This window comes from Blennius ocellaris (assembly GCF_963422515.1).
Source record: "Blennius ocellaris genome assembly, contig: SCAFFOLD_105, whole genome shotgun sequence".
In the NCBI taxonomy this organism is placed as follows: Eukaryota; Metazoa; Chordata; class Actinopteri; order Blenniiformes; family Blenniidae; genus Blennius; species Blennius ocellaris.
In genome coordinates, this window is record NW_027661945.1 from 109,445 (window position 1) to 131,303 (window position 21,859).

General features: G+C 46.6%; 1 protein-coding gene across 1 annotated transcript; it reads left to right on the plus strand.

Moving 5' to 3' along the window:
* The first annotated feature begins 19,609 nt into the window (after positions 1–19,609).
* gadd45gip1 (growth arrest and DNA-damage-inducible, gamma interacting protein 1) lies at positions 19,610–21,856 on the plus strand. The gene is made up of 2 exons (XM_080522005.1): positions 19,610–19,999; positions 21,299–21,856. The coding sequence occupies exons 1-2, from the start codon at positions 19,611–19,613 to the stop codon at positions 21,600–21,602; spliced, it is 693 nt and encodes a 230-aa protein (XP_080378131.1). The 5' UTR covers position 19,610; the 3' UTR covers positions 21,603–21,856.
* The last annotated feature ends 3 nt before the right edge of the window (positions 21,857–21,859 follow it).

Genomic DNA, 21,859 nt, shown 5'->3' on the forward strand with positions numbered 1-21,859 from the left:
GTGCTCGCTAAATTAATTTGCTTTGCCCGCTGTAAATTATACGTAGAAACGTCTCTTTTAATCATATTAACTTATTTCTTAAGCTTGATTTGGATACATGGCTCATTGTAAAAAATAAATAAAAGACTCTTGGTTATAATGGTTTAAAAAAGCTAAAGAAAAAGAAAAAGGAGGATTGATCTTAAGCCAAAATAAAATTTCTAAAATAAAAAATAAAACAAAATTTCTAATAGTCAAGAATTTAAAAAAAGAGGTTAAATGATTAAAATGGCTAAAATAACTAGCGGGATTAGTTAGAATTGGCTAAAAACACTTTTTTAAAAAAGTGTTAAAAGGAGGATTATCTAAAAAGAATCAAAATTTAAAAAATTAGTCCGAATGTTTGAAACTGTCGAACTTGAAGCAAAAACCGGTTCAAATGGCTAAAACAGCTGACTCGGCTAAAATCAGCTATCAAGGTCAAAACAGCTAAAATTGCCAAAAGAAAAAAAAAAAACCTGTAAAAAAAAGTGTGAGGAGGATTGGCTTTAAAATAATAATGAAGTAGCAGGAATATTTGAAACCGTCAAGAATGAAGCAAAAACAAGTGAAAGGGCTAAAACAGGACGATAGAAAAATGTTGAAACGGCTTCAAACAACCAAACGAGTTAATCTGTTAAATCCGCTAAAATGGTTCAAAGTGCTGAAAAGGAAATAAATGGTCGTCACGAATGCACATTCAGTAAAACTACAGAAATAACTTGATAAGCTGCCTGATCTTTTATGATTAAACCTGCATTAGAATTTTTATTTGGTGGAAAGTGATCAAATAAAAAACACTTTTAATTTGAAAGGTTGCAGAACCCCTTGATCTATACAGATCAAAACCTGACAGGCAATATTTCTCACCACTAAATGTCCAGTGAGGATATGCATCTCCTCCCTATACCACAATATATGATGCAGAACAATCGTATCGGTGTAAAAACCAAGAAATGATGGAGCTGCTGCGAGCGCACTAATTAAATTTAATCCATCACTGACTGATGTATGTTAATTCACAGCTAATTTATGCACCGATGTATGAAAAGAAAAGAAAGAAGAAGAAGAAGAAACGGCACCGATGGAAAGATTAAATCATTTAAAATGACTAGTCCACTGATTTATAACGCGGTTGAAACGACTAATGAAAATCATTAGTCGGGTACTTTTAGTCGTTTAAAATTGTAAATCAGTCCCACGGTGGAATTTTAAAATGTATACATGAACTTCTCTCTGTAAAACAATCATGGTTTTCCGCCATAAACATACGTCACATGAATCGTTTTGTCCATTATTTAACTTTAAAAGTCAATAAATAAGTAAATATCGATCAACGTTCACATTTTAAAACTGCAACGGACATAAAGGACACGAGTTGGTTTGCATAGAATGGATAAAAGATAAACTACTGACAAAATGAACTAACACTAATTAAATTACAATATGAGTTAATTAGTGGAAACACAGCGGCTCCCTGCGTTTCATAAATGTTGTGCTGATTTTTGAGACTCATTTTCAAAATGTTCCACCTTGGGAGCCATTTTTTCTTTTTTTTTTTTTTTAAAAAGGTAGTGTTTTAGTGTTTTTGGTGACTCCGAGCACCGTCGTCATGGTAACGAACATGGTTCTGCCGAACTGGCTGGAAGAGAGGCTAAAACAACGCTGGGAAAAAACTAAACGAAAACCAACCCCACAACATTGTTTATGTCTTTTATGAGAAACACAAAGACACTTAAAGTTCATTAGGAAACATTTAACTGCCGCAAGTCGCCACAGCGGCTGTAATTATACCGACGCCTCCCGTTCAGGGAATCGCTGGAGAGGCAGGCGGCTTTATTTGACATTTTCCAAGTTTGGAGAGTCGAAGCAGCTTCGGGATCCAGGAGGAGTCCGATCCGGGAGCCAGGAGGAGTCCGATCCGGGAGCCAGGAGGACTCCGATCCGGGAGCCAGGAGGACTCCGACCCGGGATCCAGGAGGACTCCGAGCCGGGATGGATCCAGGACGAGTCCGAGCCGGGATGGATCCAGGACGAGTCCGAGCCGGGATGGATCCACGAGGAGTCCGATCCGGGAGCCAGGAGGAGTCCGAGCCGGGATCCAGGAGGAGTCCGAGCCGGGATGGATCCAGGAGGAGTCCGATCCGGGATGGATCCAGGTGGAGTCCGAGCCGGGATGGATCCAGGAGGAGTCCGATCCGGGATGGATCCAGGACGAGTCCGAGCCGGGAGCCAGGAGGAGTCCGATCCGGGATGGATCCACGAGGAGTCCGATCCGGGAGCCAGGAGGAGTCCGAGCCGGGATCCAGGAGGAGTCCGAGCCGGGATGGATCCAGGAGGAGTCCGATCCGGGATGGATCCAGGAGGAGTCCGAGCCGGGATGGATCCAGGAGGAGTCCGATCCGGGATGGATCCAGGACGAGTCCGAGCCGGGAGCCAGGAGGAGTCCGATCCGGGATGGATCCACGAGGAGTCCGATCCGGGAGCCAGGAGGAGTCCGAGCCGGGATCCAGGAGGAGTCCGAGCCGGGATGGATCCAGGAGGAGTCCGATCCGGGATGGATCCAGGAGGAGTCCGAGCCGGGATGGATCCAGGAGGAGTCCGAGCCGGGAGCCAGGAGGAGTCCGATCCGGGAGCCAGGAGGAGTCCGATCCGGGAGCCAGGAGGAGTCCGATCCGGGAGCCAGGAGGAGTCCGACCCAGGAGCCAGGAGGAGTCCGAGCCGGGATCCACGAGGAGTCCGACCCGGGAGCCAGGAGGAGTCCGACCTGGGATCCAGGAGGAGTCCGACCTGGGATCCACGAGGAGTCCGAGCCGGGAGCCAGGAGGAGTCCGACCTGGGATCCACGAGGAGTCCGAGCCGGGATCCAGGAGGAGTCCGAGCCGGGATGGATCCAGGAGGAGTCCGAGCCGGGAGCCAGGAGGAGTCCGAGCCGGGAGCCAGGAGGAGTCCAACCCGGGATCCAGCAGGAGTCCGACCCGGGATCCAGGAGGAGTCCGACCCGGGAGCCAGGAGGAGTCCGATCCGGGAGCCAGGAGGAGTCCGATCCGGGATCCACGAGGAGTCCGAGCTGGGATGGATCCAGCAGGAGTCCGAGCCGGGATCCAGGAGGAGTCCGACCCGGGATCCAGGAGGAGTCCGAGCCGGGATCCAGCAGGAGTCCGATCCGGGATCCAGGAAGAGTCCCAGCCGGGATCCACATTTGGCCACCCTTCATCTCGTTTTCATTCAAAATATCATTTATTGTTAATTGTTGACATTAATGTATTTTCAGGCACTTTGAGTTTCCTCGTGTCTGAATGTGATTTTCCTTCCTTCCAGCAGGAGAATTCACTTCCTTTACTTCTTTATTCATGATTTAACTCTTCTTAAGGTTTAATTGCCGCCAACACAACTTTATTTTCTTTGCCGGCCGTAATTCATATTTTATTGAAGAAACTATTTGCTTCATATCTTTATCAGTTACTCGACATGTTCCAAGTGTGAATAACTGGCACGTGTAATTCATGTTTTGATCCTCATAATAATACCTCCAGTGGAAGTTATGGAAAAACTGGTATTAGGAAACCTTTTTATATTGACAATTAAAAAAATAAATGTATGACTTATAAGCTGAAATTATGCTTAAAAACTCTTACATTTCAGTTCACATGACGAATCTAAAACGTGTGAAAACTTCATTGTTTGAATTGCATTTTGGGGGAAAAAATGACAATTTCTATTGTTTTAAGTGCACGTGTGAGTTTCATGATGTTATTAATAATCAACCCTTTAATATCTGAAGAAGAAAAACATTTTATTTCAAGATTTCATTTTTAGAGACAAAAATAAACGCATGAAAATCTAATTTTAGCAAAACTAATGCAAGATTTCCAGATGTAAGCTTGATTTTTAAGACATTAAACTTTGATTTTTTTATACCTTATTGTCATAAATCATCTTTGTTTTTAACTAAATATTTACAATCTGTTACATTTTTGCAGCAAAAGAGTATAAAGACAAACTATAATCTTATACTGCCTTTTTTAAACGTATAACTATTTTTTGCAGGAACTGCGACAATTAAAGTTATTTAATAGTTTTCGTTCCGCAACAGAAAAATCCATCTTTATGGTAAAACACCCAAATGATGGTCGAGACGGTTCGACCAGGTTGATTGAAGTTTAACAAGATTTTAACTAAAAACAAAGTAGTTCCTTCATGAGATGTGAGCAGGATGTGAAAGGGTTAATTAGAAATCTATTTCCAATCAGGTTACCTGGAGTTGTGATAAAATCCTTAATAAAACTGTGCTTGTGTAGAATTGAACATTTACACTTTTATCACGCCGATGTATGATTTTCTGAAAACGACACTTATTTAACAGACATTTTTGACTTCATAATATAAAAAAATACATATTTTGTTGTTCATGTCTCCCGATTTTTAAAGAATTTGCAATCAATTTTGAAATATCTCAAATAAATCTCCCACGAAAAGTGGATTTTTATCCATTTTCTCCAAATCCTGAAATCTTAAAATCACTTGAAATCATTTTGAGTTTCTAACACAGAAAGAACGTTGCTGTGGTGGGAATACACACTCCCCTCAGCTCGACCTGGAGGAAACGAAAACGCAATATATTTGGAAATATAGCAAAATGTTTTGGCAGAAATGTGATGAATTAAGGCTGGAAAAAAAAAAAAAAAAAATGTTTAGAGGGAAGAAAAAAAACAAAACAAAAAAAAGCAGGCCGGTGACCTAAAGAGGTTCAAACTGATCCCAACTTACACATGAAGCCACCTGGAACACAGGCAGCACTGCCAAATACATAGTGTGTGTGTGTGTGTGTGTGTGTGTGTGTGTGTGTGTGTGTGTGTGTGTGTGTGTGTGTGTGTGTGTGTGTGTGTGTGTGTGTGTGTTGCAGCATGCGGCCTTCAGATTAACGCTTTAAATGAGACTCTCTCCTGTTCTGAATGCTCTCTCTGTTTGCTTACAAGGCCCGGGTGAGAGAGTGGAAGGGTGTGTGTGTGTGTGTGTGTGTGTGTGTGTGGCTTCCAGTTCAGATGGGGGGGGGGGGGGGGGGGGGGGGCAATCCTATTATAACTGGAAAGCTAAAAAAAGGAAGGCCTGGTCCACAAAGGGTTAAAACCTGAGTGTCTTTTTTTTTTTTTTTTTTTTTTTTGGCAAAATCAACAGAATTGGCTTTTTTTTTTTTTTTTTTTTTTTTAAAGACATGTGGAAAACGGCTCCAAACAGATTTTAGTGGAAGACAGGTGCCAGCTCTGCCATCTGCTTTCAGTTTTACCTCCCTCTCTGTCTGCTCTCAGACGATCCCCCTCCCCGACTCATCCATCCATCTCTCTCTCTCTCTCTCTCTCTCTCTCTCTCATCCCTCGCTCTCTCTCTCGCCAGCCTCCTCACCACGGCCTGGCACACACACACACACACACACCCTTTAGGTACCTGCAAGAAATTAAAAGTGAGCAGGAGTCCAGCCGAGGGGACATTTATTACCCGCCGGGTGAGACGCTTCTGGACGAGGCTCCGTCTTCGGCGCGGAAAATAAAGTTTTAACGTTCACGTTCGACGGGAAAGGAGAAGAAATCGCCCTTTTAACTTCCGTCGCCACAGCAGATCGTCTCCTTCCAATATCGTTGGTCTCCAATAAATCTCAACCTCGTCCTCTTAATGTCCTCATCCTTCATCCTGTCCGTCCAGCGAAACCTCCGACGTCTCCGCCTCCGCAAACCGCCGACTCGGCAGGGAGGCCGGCCTTGGTTGCTGTGAAAGTGCCTGTGGACACGTTCTGGGAGGAAATAAAACTGATTGATGTCTGTTTGCTTGTTGCCGTCCCAGAACCTCAACTCAGAAGAAATGTCCGCCCGAGTCTGGTTCTGCAGGTTCTGCAGGTTCTGCAGGTTCCTTTCCGTCATTCCCATTTCCTCTGCTTGCTCATGTGGAATTGTTGCTTCTCCTCCAACAACAAAACTAAATTAAATCTGCAAGCAGCGTTGGCCCGGGACCCTCGCTCAAGCCCGTCGGGGTGGGCACTATCCTCTAGACCGGTTAATGATTATTTTTTAACTTTTGAAGGTTTTTTTTTTTTTCAAATGACTTTTATTTTGAAAGAACCGCATCAAAAGTAGCTAATTAGCTAGTGATTCACGACCGCAGCGCCCCCATTAGGCCACCGACCAAATTCCAGCTCAATCGGACAATGTTTGCTAGCATGCTAACGTGCATGCTAGGCCGCGAGCTAGCCGATCCACCTGAAAATCTCAGGTGGTACGCGGCAGGTGCCCCCGAGCCGGAATCTGGTTTTACTTCAATTCGGCGTGAATGACGCAGCGCTTATGGAACATGAAAGGTTTTTCAAAAACATCCACCGACATGAATTTGAGGGCCTCAGGCCAGGCCTCCTACGGAGGTCAGTGCGGGACATGAGAGTGAGCTGGTGGAGTGCCGGGCCTCGTTAGGTCCGACGTTAGAGTTGTAGGTCTCGACGAGACGAACAATTTTCGTGGTCCGTCGCATTTCTCTACGACATTCCTACGGACCGAGGCGGGCGATTTAGTGTGTCTAGGTGGCGCTAGAGAGCCATTTTTGGACTTTCTGGGAATGTTTTTTTACATGGTCACCGGCCTCTATGCGATTCTTCACGAGCCTGACGAATTTGGTGAATTTTTGAGCGTGTTTTAAGGGGGTCAAATTTGAGCGCAAGCGAGAAAAACCCCAAATATATAATAATAAAGAAAAAACATTCGAAATACAACTAGAAGTCCGAGTGGTCCAGTGCGGCATGAGAGTGACCGTACCAGCGACGTACGAATTACAAAAGGGCCCTAATTATGTGCAATTTTAAACACAGAAAATGCAGAAGGATGTTTAGACATTTCAGTCACGACTATGCGAATTTAACAAACCCCTTAATAATCCACTTCGTTTAAAATCTCTCGGTTCCAGAGCGCGAAACACACCGGAGGTCACCGATTTAATACTCTCTCATCATGTGTTTATCATCCTCTCATAAGCGTTTGTGTATCGGAGGCATCTGGAGGGAGTTTCTGTCGATCCCGTCCATACCCAGCGAAATAATCGGAGTGTTATGGTGGGTTTTTTTTTTTTTTTTTTTAATTGCAGGCAGTTTTCCCAGATCAGCAGGAACAGATGAGGGATGAGTCTGTAAAATGACGGGATTTGGTGGAAATCTTGACAGGTGCACGAGGGCAGAGTGGAGATTACGTCGTTTGTTTGTTTCATGCTTTGCTTTTGTAAAAAAGTGGGTTAAAAAAAGGGGAAAAAAAGGAAAAAAGACTATTTTCTTGTTCCTTTGTGGAAACTAAAGTGTCCAGAAGTGATTCCAAATCTTTCAGTGAAATAAAACCGACTCGTTCGTTGGAGTTGCTTTAATGCATTTCCCCTTTTTTAAGGTAAATTAACTTCCCTTTAAACACTAAAAATACAGTAAAATTAACTAAAATCACACCCCCCAGAGTTCTGAATTAAAATTTTACAGACACGATGCAAATCTATTAAAATTGTTTTATTATTGCTCACGAATGATTTTCTCACCTTTTATACTGAACAAGACGTCACGTCAGGTTTGACTGACTTCGATGTGACTGGAAAAAAAAACCCCAAACCGTCTTAAATTACCTGCAATCCATCCAGTAAAACACTAATATCATTCATAATCTGTTTTTTTTTTTATTAAAGCAAAAAGCTTCACAAATTTAATAATTTTCAATCAGTAAAATACAACAAAACGTGACTTATTTGCACTTTAGGTGGAGCAATGATAATAATAATAATAATAATAATAATAATAAAGTGTATTAAAACATGTATATAAACTCCCCCCCCCCCCCCCCCCCCCCCCCAGAGTTGGAGGTTAGAAGGTTAACTAGCTGGTGAATCAGCTCAGTGGATTCGTCACTCGTCTCTGTCGGACCGATGGCTGACGGCGGCCTCCAGATGTGGGAACCTCTGGGAGCTCGGAATGACCCCCCCCCCCCCCCCGTCCCCCCCGTCCCCCCTGTCCCCCCCCCCCCCCCCCACCCGTTACAAAAAAACCTGCTGCGTGCGGGAAAATATGCTGCGAGCACGTTGGTTCAAGGAGTTGTGGGTAATCTGGAGTGACGGGGGAAGAGGTGGGGGGGGGGGGTGGGGGGGGGGGGGGGGGGGTAATTTTAGCATGTTGCTTTAAAGAAAAAAAAAAAAAATGCAGATTCCTCGCGAAAATTCTCGACTTTATAGCCGCCTCGGTGACTTATGAAAATACATAAAAGTGAAAACACATTGTTGGCTCGTCTCCGCGGGAGAGAGAGAGAGAGAGAGAGAGAGAGAGAGAGAGAGAGAGAGAGAGAGAAGGAAAAAAGAAAAAGAGGCCAGGCCTCATTTAAATCGCGGCGCCCGAGTCGCGTCGCTCGGTTCAGAACCTGGCGGCTCCCTTCCCGCCGCTAATGAGCTACGCTAGGACAAAGGTGAGCGGCGAGAAAAGTAAACAAGCCAGGTGACGAACTGCAAAACTCGCCTCGTCGGGGGGGGGGGGGGGTGGGGGGGGGGGTTGGAGGGGGGGTTCTGTCCTCGCATTGAAACTTTTTTTTTACTCTTTTGTTTTTGGTGTTATTCCCCCTCTCCCTCGCCGGGCTCCGTCGCAGAGAGTTGAACATTTGAGTTTCTGGGCCTCTCGTAGCGTGCAGGTGCTCTTTTCAACAACAACAAAAAAAAAAAACAACAAAAAGAAAGGCGGCCCCCCCCCCCACCCCCCCCAACCCCGTCTTCGGCCAGACGCTTGTTGGCCGGCGCTGAATGTGGAGCCCCGGGGTGTTTGTTTGGGCTCCTGCTTTGTCTGCCTGGTGTCCACGCCTGCTTGATACCTATTCCTCCTTTCTTCCCCTTATTTAAGTTCACTTTGGGGGGGGAAACTTATCGCTCCGCTCACAAAAGCCCCCCCCCCCCCCCCCCCCGCCCCCCCCCTTCCACATTCACCAAAAAAAAGACGAAACAAACTCATAATTATAATCTTTAACCTAACGAGTCGCCGGCTGAACTGGCGGTGGAGAGCGGCCTCCGTGTCGGATGCAGCGGCGGTGGCGCTCTGTGTGGTCGGGGGGGGGGGGGTGGGGTGGGGGGGGGGGGTCCATGCCGGCGTCCGAGCTCGGCCGCCACAGCAGATGGCGGCGCTCCTCGCTCGCTGCCCAATTTCCTCGTGGAGAGGCAGCTGTGAGAGGCCAAAGCTTTTTATTTTTTTGCTTTTTTACCCCCCCAAACAAGCTTCGGCGAATGAATGAAACTGTCGAGTCCGAGAGGAAACTACAAACAACTGGACCCCTCCCCCCCCCCCCCCCCCACCCCCCACCTCCCCCCCCCGCCCAGTTAAAGCCCAGAGTGAAATCTCCCACATCATCCCGAGAGTAATCCTTGAGATTATACCCCTGCACGTGGGACAAGGCATTGAGGCGATATTGTGGCGATCTGTCAGCCGTAATCCAGCTCACGCCGTCCGACGGACGCCGCCGCCGCCGCCGCGGCAGGAAGTGATGAGAGCGCCAGGAATCCATCTGCCACCGACTCTGCTTGAACCCGCCGTCAAACTAAAACACAAATTCCTTTTTGTCAAACTACAGCAAACTACAGTCGTTAGACGGCTAATGTTTTGGTGGTAGCCTCGGGTGCACGTCGATTCAAGGGGTGGTGGTGGTGGTGGGGGGGGTTTTGGTGGTGGGGGGGGGTCGGTGCAGCCATCTGCTTCGCGGTGATATCAGAGGGAAGGAACGTGGAGGAGCCGGCGCTCGTAAAGAGACGGCAAGGCCGCGGCCAAATTGTCAGGCAGTTAGTAGACGAGGTGTCACGCTAGCCAGACATGCTAGGACAGGCGGGTGCGGCGGTTGCCCGAGGAGGAATCCCCGCCATTTAATGTGCCTGGGCGGCCCAGCCGATCCGCCGCTACGCCATCCGGTCTGAGGAGCCCGGCCCCGGTGAATCACTCCGGGTTTTCCTTAATGGAAAAGCCAAACACGCTGCTCTAACGCCGGGCGACAAGGGCACCTTGGGTCTGCAGATGTTCGCGCAGATGACAGATGGCGCCGGCGCAGCTAAGGGAGCAACGGGAATGATGTCTGCGCCAGGCTGGTGCCACATGCACACCCCCCCCCCCACCCCCCCCCCACCCCTTCCTAAATCCCCCCTCGGTACAACAGAGTCCTCCCCGTCCCCCCAAAAAAACCTAATTGAGCGTCTGTGAACACGTATCCGACGGGAGGGGAGCGTGTGCAGTGACTCAGCGCTTTGCCGCCGGGAGGGGGGGGGGGGGGTTGGGGGGGGGTTCAAGGTCCTGAACGGCGGGGATCTCGAACATCTGGGCGCTCTGGGTGGGATCGGGCGGCCGCTCGGACCTCGGTTGGTCTTGATTTCCAGTATGAAGACCGACCTCACCATCCTTCTGACTTTGTGGGTTTTAATCAGGAGGCGTCAGAAAAAGTGAACCTGATCTGACCTCTGACCTCTGGAGGCCCGACAAGTCCAACATCACATTAACTGCAGATATGGACAAATGTCAGAGTCTTTCCTTCTTTTGATCCTTTTTTGTAACGGCAGGAATTTGCCAGTCTTATTCTGAAATATACATATTAAAGGTAGTCAGATATTATTATATTTGAAAAAAAACCCCACAATATCTGTATCTGGTATCATATTTTTTATTCATCATCCGGAATTTTTTTTTGAGTTTACGTGTCTAAAGTATCACTTCACATAAATTGGACTCATTGTTTTATTGTGAAAGGCGTTGCATCACGTGACCTCCACAGACGCATTAATAAATTCTGACCAAGGGCGGTTTTGAATGTCATTTTTTGCCAATCTAGTGTTTTTAGATCAGCCTCTGTCAGTTTTCATATTTATACTTAAAAAAAAAAAAAAAAAAAAAAGGCCCCGAGTTCACGATCTGTCTTCATATCATACTGGAAATCAAGACCAAGCGAGCTTTGGTTTCTGTCCTCCCTGAGGACGCCTGCGTTACCGTTGGACAGGTGTCCCTCCCCAGTCAAACTCCCCACCGCCCACTGTCCCCGGGGCGGGTCGCAGCCACATCTTTCTGAAAAAAAAAAAAAAACGATGCCATTGCGCAATGCACGCCACGGCCGCAGCGAGGACCTCAATCGGTGGCCAAACGATAAACGGGCGGCGTTTCCTCCAGTGGGCGTGGCTTCAGTACAAACACAAAAAACAGCAGCGCCCACTAGTGGCCTGCAGAGAGTGGTGAAGACGGCCGAGAGGATCAGCAGAACACCACTGCCCCCCCCCCCCCCCCCCCCCCCTCCTCTGCAGAGCCTCTACCAGCGCAGGGTCCACAGTAGACCCCCCCTCCCCAACACAGAGTGTTCAGACCCCCCCTCCACGACACAGACGGTTCAGACCAACATGTTTACATTTAATCTGTACATTGCACACAATGCACATCTCACTTTCTGACTAATATGTTGCACTGCTCTGTTATATTTTATATTTATTCTATTTTCTTGTGTATATACTTATTTATTTATGTATGTCGGCACCAGGGTAGACGGCAAAGTAAGAATTTCATTACACTGTGAAACCTGCTTTTACTGGTGATATGACAAATAAAACACCTTGAACCTTGAACCTTGAACGTGAAAACCCACGTTGTTGTTTCGGTGTAAACGGGTGTCGTTTTTCCCCTCGTCACGTGGGCGACTGTGGGCGACTCAGTTGGTAAAAAAGCGGTCGTCTCTCAATCGTCAGGTTGCAGGTTTGATTCCCTACCTCCACTGGTCAAAGTGTCCTTGAGCAAGACGCTGAACCCCCCCCCCCCAACACCGCCCCCAATGGACGGATTGAGCTCCTTCCATCTCATTCATTGCCGCCAGTGAATAAGATTGACAACGTGAAATGTAAGCAGAACCCATTAACACATTTAAAAAATCCTCAACGTCTCTGAAACAGAAATGCGAAAAAAAAAACGGCATTTCCACTGGAGACGCCGTCACGTAAACGGTCCCAGGTTCCCAAAATGCAACATGAACGCGGCATCACAGGGACTCTCAAACGCTCATGTACAAATCAAAAGGATTTTCACATCCAGTGATGTTTTCGGTTTTCGTCTAATCGAGTGGGAAATTTTCGGAAAAAAAAAAAAAAAAGGTGGGAGGCGGAAAAAATACACACAACTAGTGCCCGCTAAAAGTTTTTGCCACACTCGGTCTAACGGCTCCTATCAGGGGGGTCACTATTCCGCTCGTTTGGCCGCAAAATTCAGAGGCTCTTGAAGGAGATTTCATAGAAATTGCCGGCATTCGACAACAACGCCAACTGGAAGAGCGAGCGGTGACGGCTCTCTGGACCGAGCGACGGCAGCGGCCCGGCGATCAGGCGACGGAGCTTTGTGACCAGACCATTTGGCGCCGGCGTGCAGAGCGCCGCACACTTCTGTGTCAGGCGAGAGCAACAACGCCGCCGCATTAGCGTAATGTGGAATAATCTCTCACTTCAGACTCGATTGAGATCTATTGGTTAAAAAGACGAATTTGATTCACGCGGTTTCCCCCCCCCCCTCCTCCAACAACCGACCGGAGCCCCGGGAAGCCGCGCGGAAGGCTGCAAACAGGTAGCGCCGATAATTACCGCCATTCGTCTTTGCTGGGACCCCGGCGCCCGATTTGTGAAGGCGCGGGGCCCGCTCTTTGATAAATCTCTCTCTTAAATTAGCCGCCGCCAGTGGACGGAGCGCCTCCATCACTCCTCGCGCTCGCATCCATCATCTCATTATAAAAAGGACCCCGGGGCCCCCCAAAAGAGGGGCGAGGAGCGACGAGCTTCGCCGTAACTAAAAACATTTCTGGGGGACGTTATCGTCGCCGTTTACAAATCTGTCAAAATCGGGCACATGCGCATTTTTAAATAAACCGCAATCTGTTCAGCTCCCAGGGCCATTTGATCATTTGTAAAAATTCTTAATGTATCGTGGGCAGAGAGCTGGCGCGGTTGTTTACTATCGCGGGAACGTGGCGCCATTACGGAGCGCGAAGCGACGCCAAGTCCTTATGTAAACCCAGCGTGTGTGTACGTCTAGAGGACGCGGCTCTCCTCAGGTGTTTACATGAGCGTGCAGATACAAAGATTTGCGACGCGAGATAATTCCGTTAGAACGTTACGGCCATTATGTGGCGGGATTGGGGGGTGGGGGGGGGGATGAAGGGTGGGGGTCGAGGGACTCTTTGCTGCAAAGTGAGCAGAAATAAAAGCTCTCGAGTGGGTCAGGCTGTTACCATCTACCCATCTACACCCCCCCCCCCCCCCCCCCCCCCTCCAGGTGGGTGGATGGAGCTCAAAAAGAAAAAAAAAAAACACAGACACCCTCCAGTTGCTGCAGGACACTAAGAACCCCCCCCCCCCCCCCCCCCCTCGCTAACTGGATTTCCATGTGGTGCATTCATTACAGTAAAATACTCCACTGAAAGCTCTCCATCCTCCTCTGCCCCCCCCCCCCTCCTTCTTAAGAGTGCTTGTGTTTGCAGTTCTGAGTTGGGCAAATGTCGAACGAAAATTGAGGGTGGGGGGGGGGGGTCGTGTTGTTTGAGAAGCCACGACTTCAGCCGGAGAAGAAGAAAGTAAAACTGCTCATTACTTTGATTCTTCGCGGTTAAAACAAGTTTACTACAAAGTCCAATGTGAATTTGAGGCGTTTAGCTCGTCTTGTGAAATTCATTCCCACTAAGTTACCTCTTGATTCTCCATTCCTGCGCGATGTTCACACTGTGATTGATCACCAGCGCCGAGGGGAGCTTTTTATTTTTTTAATAACACCACCCCCCCCCACCCCCACCCCCACCCGTCTTACTTTGCATAATACAGCCACATTCTGCTGTCACTTCCAGGAAATTGAGATATTTTAAGGCCCAGGCGCTCTTTTATTTGGATTTTGTTCCTCGTCGCCTTGTTCTCGGCGAGACGCTGACAAATCTGATTCCTGCTGCCAAAATTCTAAGTAAACCCCCCCCCCCCCCCTCCCGTCATTGTTGAAGGCCAACAAAAGAGCGGTTCATTTAGACTCGATTTATTATGATTTCTTCTTTGTGTCAACAAATAGTAACGCTGGCTTGGCAAATTGCTTCACTGGAAACACGAAACCAGACCTTGTCTCGTCGTGCCTGTGGGAGTGTGCCTGAGCCGGCCGTACCGAGGCCCCGTCACGTCCAAACGCTCATCGTTTCTGGAAAATTACTTCAGATTTCATCCCGTTTGCAACGGTTTATCAAAGTTATTTTCTTCTCCTCCACTATTATCCCAAAGCAGCCACATTGAAAAGGAAGAATCGTCGGTGTACAAGTGTTTGTCTTCGCCTAAATTCTTGTTTGTTTACAGGAAAATGGGGAGAACTTTTGTGGAACGCTGCTGATATAGTAAATTGTTCTTATGTGCAGTGACGCCGCTTATGCCTTTTTAGTCGCCAGTAATCTAATACGTTACTATTTCCAAACCAGTAATCAGATTAAAGTTACTTCTCCAAGTAACTGTGTGTTGCTGTTGCAGCGTCCAGCAGGACGAGGTTCTCGTCTGCAAAGCCGCTTTGTTATTCGGGTGAATCAGATCAAGCTCACCTGACCCCCCCCCCTCTGGAAGTAAAACTGTGCGGTCAGATTCTGAATTCGAATTTCTAAATCTGAATTTATTTTTTTTTACCATCGAAATCAGACTTTGAATATTGAAAGCTGTCAAATTTCAAGTACGTATCTTTTTTTGCTTCTCATTTTTTTTTTCAACATCTAAAAATATCCAGTGTGTAAAAATTCAATGTGGCTAAAAATTCAGCTGCAAAAAAAAAATTCAGCCGCAAAAACAAATTCAACTGCGAAAAAATTCAGCAGCAAAAGAAATTCTGCCGCAAAAACAAATTCAACTGCAAAAAAATTCAGCTGCAAAAAAAATTCTGCCGCAAAAACAAATTCAACTGCGAAAAAATTCAGCTGCAAAAAAAATTCTGCCGCAAAAACAAATTCAACTGCGAAAAAATTCAGCTGCAAAAAAAATTTATGTGCAAAAACAATTTCAACTGTGAAAAAATACAGCTGCAAAAAAAATGTATGTGCAAAAACAAATTCAGCTGAAACCCCCCCCCCCCCCCCCCCTGCACGAGACATTAAACCACACATTGCAAATCACCAGAAGTTATGAAACAGCATATGTGGCGAACTTTTAATGAGGTGTGAAAATGTTTTTAAAGAAATTACATTTACTATATGCAATGTTTTACATGCAGAAAATAGTTAAATTGTCTCATGTTTTTTTTTAACGTCCATTGAATGCTCTAATCTGCGCAGTGCTTGTTATGGCAAAAACTAATTTTAACCTGCCCCTGCAGTCGTGGTGCTAGCACCACCGTCAATGACCTGGTTATGTCTGTTAACATTGGAAACACAATCAATAAACCTCGTCATTGCAACAAGAACACAACTGCAGAGATGTTACACTATTTTGTAATTTTCCTGAGTAAAAAGATGTACTGGCAGGAAGCCACGCCCCTTTTTTCCGATCCATCAATGAAAGGCTTTATTTAATTGCCCACTGTGAACAACTTAATAGATAAATAGTGCAACAACAACGACATGATGAAGTAAATCAATACCAGTAATGTTGAAAACCTGATAATAAAACCGAGTCAGACACACGTGTGGCTTCATTATACTCACAAAAAAACCCAAAACACCAACTTCAGCATTTCTCCGTGAACGGATGTCGTTTTGAAAACGTGGCTAAACTTGAAACGTTAAAGTCGCCTGGCGGTTACAAATGAACTGCAGTGACGTGAACAACACGGACAACAAAAGGCCAAAGACAAACCGTCAGCGGAGGAACGTTCAGACTGGAGATCTGGTGGTTGAATAGTTGATCTACTGTCACATTCTCACCTGCAATTTGTGAATTGCAAAGAGCCAAACAGGCAGGCGACACTAGAAGTGGAGGGACGAGAATAAATAGAAGCAAATGAGAATTTTGCATTGAAATGTGTTGAATTTGGAACAAAACGCCCAGAAGGGTTCGTTGTTTTTTTTTCCCCTTCTAAAATAATTATACAGGCAAAGTTGAACTTTCCAGCTGAAGTTCATTGGATTTTGAGGGTCAAGTGTTTTGCTTTGCAGTCGAGTGTGTGGAAAGGTCAAAGGTCAAAGGATGTATTGTGTCCCGACAAAGATGTGCATGAAAGGCCGGAATGAGTGTTCTCCCAATAAAAACACCCGTAATAACTATTCAAGTCAAACAAAGACAGAGAGGAGGAACGACTTCAACCTGATTTTTTTTGCACAACGTAGGGACGGCAGCAAGGCAGCAAGGCAGCAGAACGGCTGCAAGCGACACCATTTTATGATGAATTCATACAAAACTCATCCTCGCGCTACACCAAAACCAAACAAGAAGGCCGTTGCTGGGCTAATCCCCCGCCGGAGGGCTTTATATTTTCTCACAAAGCCAGCTCTAAGGCAGCACACTTGGTACACTAGAGGGTGTTCCATGGGTCCTAGTAGATCATTATGTAGAATCTGAAAGGTCTTCTTCATATGCTATGTCAAAATACGTCTCCAGAGCCCAAAAGGTGTTTTTATGCACTTAGTGACCCTGTGACCTGATATGCAAATGAGGTCATGGTCACCATGGTGCCCCTTCTCCCCAGGTGGAGTGTCCATGTGTGAAGTTTGGTGACTGTGGGCCCAGGGGTTGCTGAGAAATGAGGAGAAATGTTTATATGAAAATACATGTATTGTGCAACCATGACGAGCAAACTTCAGACCCTACCAATCATCAAGGTCAAGGTCAGGTCACTTGGTGTACTGGAGGTTATCCCTGGAGTGTGTATCATGTGTGTATACAATTTCAGAGCCCTAGCTAAAAAACCTAGGCCTCCAGAGCCCAAAATGTGTTTTTAAGCACTTCGTGACCCTGTGACCTACTTAATATGCAAATTAGGTCAAGGTCACCATAGTATCCCTTCCCCCTCTGAGATGTATCCACATGTGAAGTTTGGTCACTGTGGGCCCAGGGGTTGCCGAGATATAGGTAGAAACGTTCGAACGGACGGACGTACGGAGACTGTTTCAAGATCCCCCTTCGGGGCCTATCGGCAATGGCGGGGGATAAAAAATGAGTGGCGCCACGCAAATGAAAGCCTCCAAGAACATAGGCGCCATTCGCGCACGCGGGGGGGGAATTGAGTCATAATCCAGGTGAGCACGTTCCGCACAACTTCCCTAAACACCCCTCCCACTCACACACTCACTCAGAAATAGACTTGTCATCTCGCCACCTTCCTCCTTATCGTCGAGCTGCTAACAAGCCCATTTGCCTGTGACTGACGTTGATGTGATCCCCAAAGCCCCGCGCTTGGCACCGGAGCGCTCCTAAGCCAAATTAAGCCCCCCCGTCATGCCCCGTCATGCCCCCCCCCCCAACCTCCAGTCTAGTGCCGCCCCTGCCATGGGAACCCTAAATCTTTAATGACGACGGAGAGCTCGGCGCGCTCCCGCCATACAAAAGCGACGACATCTGTCTGTGTAAGTGCTGCACTCCAGAGCCGCCTCATTTGTTCTATCGCCACTTCTTGAAAAGAAATCAAATATATATATATATAAAAAAATAATAATAAGTTGAGGGAGGGTGGAGGCTGCGGGAGAAGGTTAAAACAAAGATCCTTTCTTTCAGAGGTTTATTCCGCTGCCCAGTCGACCCTGAAGGTTCAAAGAAGGTGTTAAAGAGTCCCAAGCTTCCCCTTCTTGCTCTGCTGCTTTGGCTGCAGCCCACCGACTCACACATTACTTCCAAGTACACAGGACCCCCCCCCCCCCCCCCCCGCCCCCCACTGAATTTAACTCCTACTCCCTCACTGTCCATTTTTAAAACTCGTCTTAAAACCCATTTTTATTCTTTGGCTTTTACCTCAGCGTGAGACTCTGCTCTGGTTTTAGTGCCTTCGTTGTTTTTTTGGTTTTGTTTATTGTTTTACCATCTGCTTGTTTTTATTGCTTGAACTTTTTTTAATTGTTTTTAATGTTTTTATTTTTGCCTCTTATATTTTTATTTCAATGTACAGCACTTTGTCTCAGCTACGGCTGCTTAAAGCGCTTTATAAATAAAGTTGAGTGAAACAGTGAAAGAACGTCGTGACAGTGGGCGTCGGGCAACACATTTAGAGTGACTCGGGGCTGAAGGAGTTGCACAATATAATGCAGGATTGCCAAATATCAAACTGATCTTCAATGCTTAAACAGAGAGATGGACTGATCCGATATAAAACAGCGTCACTACCGACCACTGGCAGCCGGCAGCCTCTTCAGGCTTTGTACTCTTTACTGATCGACAGCAGGAGTCCCAGTCAGGTGTAATAGAGCAACAGTCTCAAGTTCTCGTCACTGAACTGGAGCTCCTGCCACAACAGGCCGTAAAAACACTTCAAATATTGGAAAATGACAGCGTTAGTCAATGGAACATGAACCGACTTCCACAATATACATCATTATTCAGAGTATATCATGCAGTGAAATGTGTTAAGCACCCCCCCCTACACACACACACACACACACACACACAATTGTAGCACTATTATTCAGCAGGCGGACTGCCTGAAGGAGTTTGCCTTCAGGCAGAAGAAACGCCACCTGATGGCCTGTGGCTGGTTTGGCTGGGCTCAATCGTCCTGGCCTTTAACCTGCATTGTCTGTTGTAAATTAAAAAAAAAATATATATATATATACAAAATATTGTAGTAGTGTTGCAGACAAGACCAGAGAAGACCAAGTCAAGGCAAAGACTTACGTAACGTGATTATGCAACCAAGACCACTGGAGTGCTACAATGATGTACTACCAGATGTGAGTTCAAAAAAACAGGTTCAACCTTGAACAAAATATGTAAAAAAAGGTTCAAAGTTATAGGTATGGGGTTTATAATGAGAATCTAAAAACAAACATAGCACGATTTATTCAAAAACTGCCCGAACTCGAGTGACTAGTTCACCGCACTGGTGTTTCCTCCAGATCGTCAGCTGAGCCGTGGGAAATTATCCAATTACACATTTTTTTTCTCTCACAGCGACAGTGTGTTGCAGAGTCATCATGTATAAATACTCTTCGCCACTAGAGGGCAGCACAGAACTTTGCCGGTGAAATGTAAAGTGACAGACGTCAGTGTGGTTCAGCTCCACCTCCTGCTACCATCTTGTATCAAAGTACTGTGTCAGTGACAGTGATGGAGAAGTTTTTGAAAAGGAAGAATGTGAACCAGGATCTCAGCTCTTCATCCATCAGGTCCAGGTTTCACATTGAGGGAGGCACTATTAAAAAAAGGACTTTGTTTCTGGATTTACTTGATTCCTGTTGATAAAACTTTGACCAAAAAGACTTTATATTGTTAATAGAGGCTACAGAGTTTCAAATTTTAACATTTTCGGGTGGTGGTGGTGTGCCTCCAGATTTTTCCAAAGAAAAAAGTGTGTCTTGGCTCAAAAACGGTTGAAAAACAGTGGACTATTTGATGCTTTTGAGCAGGCATCGCGTCGGACACCTGCACTCCACACGGGGTCCTTAGTTCTACGGGGAAACATGGCGCTGTCCATGTTGTGTCGGAGGACGCGAGCGTTAAATCGGACTTTAAATGGAATTTCGCCTTCAAACACGTTACCCCCTGCCCACTTCCTCCTGCAGACCGCCTCCTATAACCCCAGACCTCTCAAGCTGAACCTCAGAGATCCGTACATCCCGGATAAGACCAGCGAGAGGACGCCGGAGTGGCAGAAGACCGCTAAATACGATGCTAAGCTGTTCGGTCGCTACGGCTCCGCGTCGGGCATCGCGCCGTCCTCTCTGTGGCCGAGCCACGACCGCCTCCAGAAGATCATCGCGGATGAGAGAGAGTGGCAGCCGTCGCTGGAGGCGATGCGGAAAAAGTTAGACGCGAGAGAAAAGGAGGAAACCGAGAAGCGGCTGGCGAGGTGAGTCGGTGGATAAGGGCGCTAACGACGATGAGCCCATTATCGGACAGCGGATAAGCGTCGTTTGTTTACGCGTTTATCTTGCGTCAACATCACACGCGACTTTAACAACCTGATACGCAGGATTGCTCGAGAAATAGCACTTAATTGCAGTCTTAAAGTCCGTTAAACGGTACTCACCTTGTTCTTGTGGAATATCTTTACCTGAAGGTAAACCTTGAAGTTTCTTTGCCTAAAATCAGATTTCACTCTTTGGCCTGACGTTTTCCCAAAATAAAAGCCCAACTCCATGTATTCCAGCTCTTTGTCCAGCGTTTCCTCTCCAGGATGTCCCGGGGGGGCTTTTTGTTGTTGTCGTGATCTGTGTTTCTGCACACCTGATTGTCTCGAGACTCAGACGACCATCAGGTTCAGGTGTGCAGCAGCAGGAACACGCTGGAAATCCAATCCCTGCAGGTTTTATTTACATCTGGAACAACTCGTGCTTTTAATCTTCTTTTCCGGATCTTCTCCCACCAGCAGCTGCCTAAAGTGTTAATTTTCCCTCTGTAATTGGCTGCAATATATTAGGTAAGCATGCAAAATTAGAAACTTTTAGTCTCACGGTGTGATTTTCAATAAATACTTGAATATAAGATGTTAATGTTTTTGTAGGCACTGAGATTTGTTCTGCATGACTCTGCTCTCACTTTGGCTTGATTAATTTAATTATCATCTTGATGATCATTCTGGAAACATCTTTAGGTTCAGAAACCACAATGTTCATGTGACCTCATTAAAGTCCACAATAGCCTCTGAACAAGTTGCAAAACTATTCCTCCAATTTGTTTTATAATCTATTAGTGTTATTTAAAAAATAAAAATTATTCAAGGATGTTCTGCAGAACAGCTTCAAAAAGTTTTAAACCATTTTTTTAAAACGGTAGCTCTTGAGAGGTTTACATTTTTAATGAAGGTAAAATAGCTCCCGGTACAATCATGTTTAGTTTATTAAAGTATAGCTTTGCAATGTTTCAAATGATGAAGATTTCTTATTAATTAAATACCAAAATAAATCTTTTCAGAGACTTTGTTTATGTTGTTCTCGTCAGTAACTTCAATGAAAGTGGAACATTAAATGTACTTTTTGATCATTTCGTCAAAAATGTCCAACAACTTTTCTCCTGCCGTCTGAACTGGCTGAACCGCGGTTTGGTTCGCCGCCTCCAGCCCACTCATGTACGACGGCGCCGGAGGAACTGGCTCTCGCTCAGCCGGTCGCCGGGATTTAATCACGTCTCCTCTTCATCTGCGTCCCAGGGAGAAAGTGATCGCGGCCAACATGGCCAAAATGCCCAAGATGGTGGCCGAGTGGCGGCGGGAGAAGCGGGAGGCCAAGAAGAAGCAAGCGGAGGAGAAGGCGCGGCGCTCCCGGCTGCTGGTGGAGGCCAGGGAGCGCTTCGGCTACACCGTGGACCCGCGCAGCACCAAGTTCCTGGAGATGGTGGCGGAGATCGAGAAGGAGGAGAAGAAGAAGAAGAAGCTCATGAAGCGCAAGCTGCGGGAGGAGCAGGCGGCGGCCCCGGCCACGCCGCCCGCCGCCGCCGCCGCCTCCTCCTCGTAGACGCCGTTTGAAGGGACCCCGTGACCTCTGACCTCCTGCAGCCTCACGCCTTCCTCCGTCACCAGGAACCGCGAGGGACGACAGTCGTTTCTCCAACGCGTTGTAAAGCCACGATTAAAAGTACCGTTTCTCTTCAAAATAAGAGAAATATGACAAGGTGGCACTTTTGTCCCTGGTGGAGACTCTGTGTTCGGTTTATTTATGGAAAAAAACAAACATTTTCAAACGTTTATTTTCCGCCGTGAAACGATGTGTTG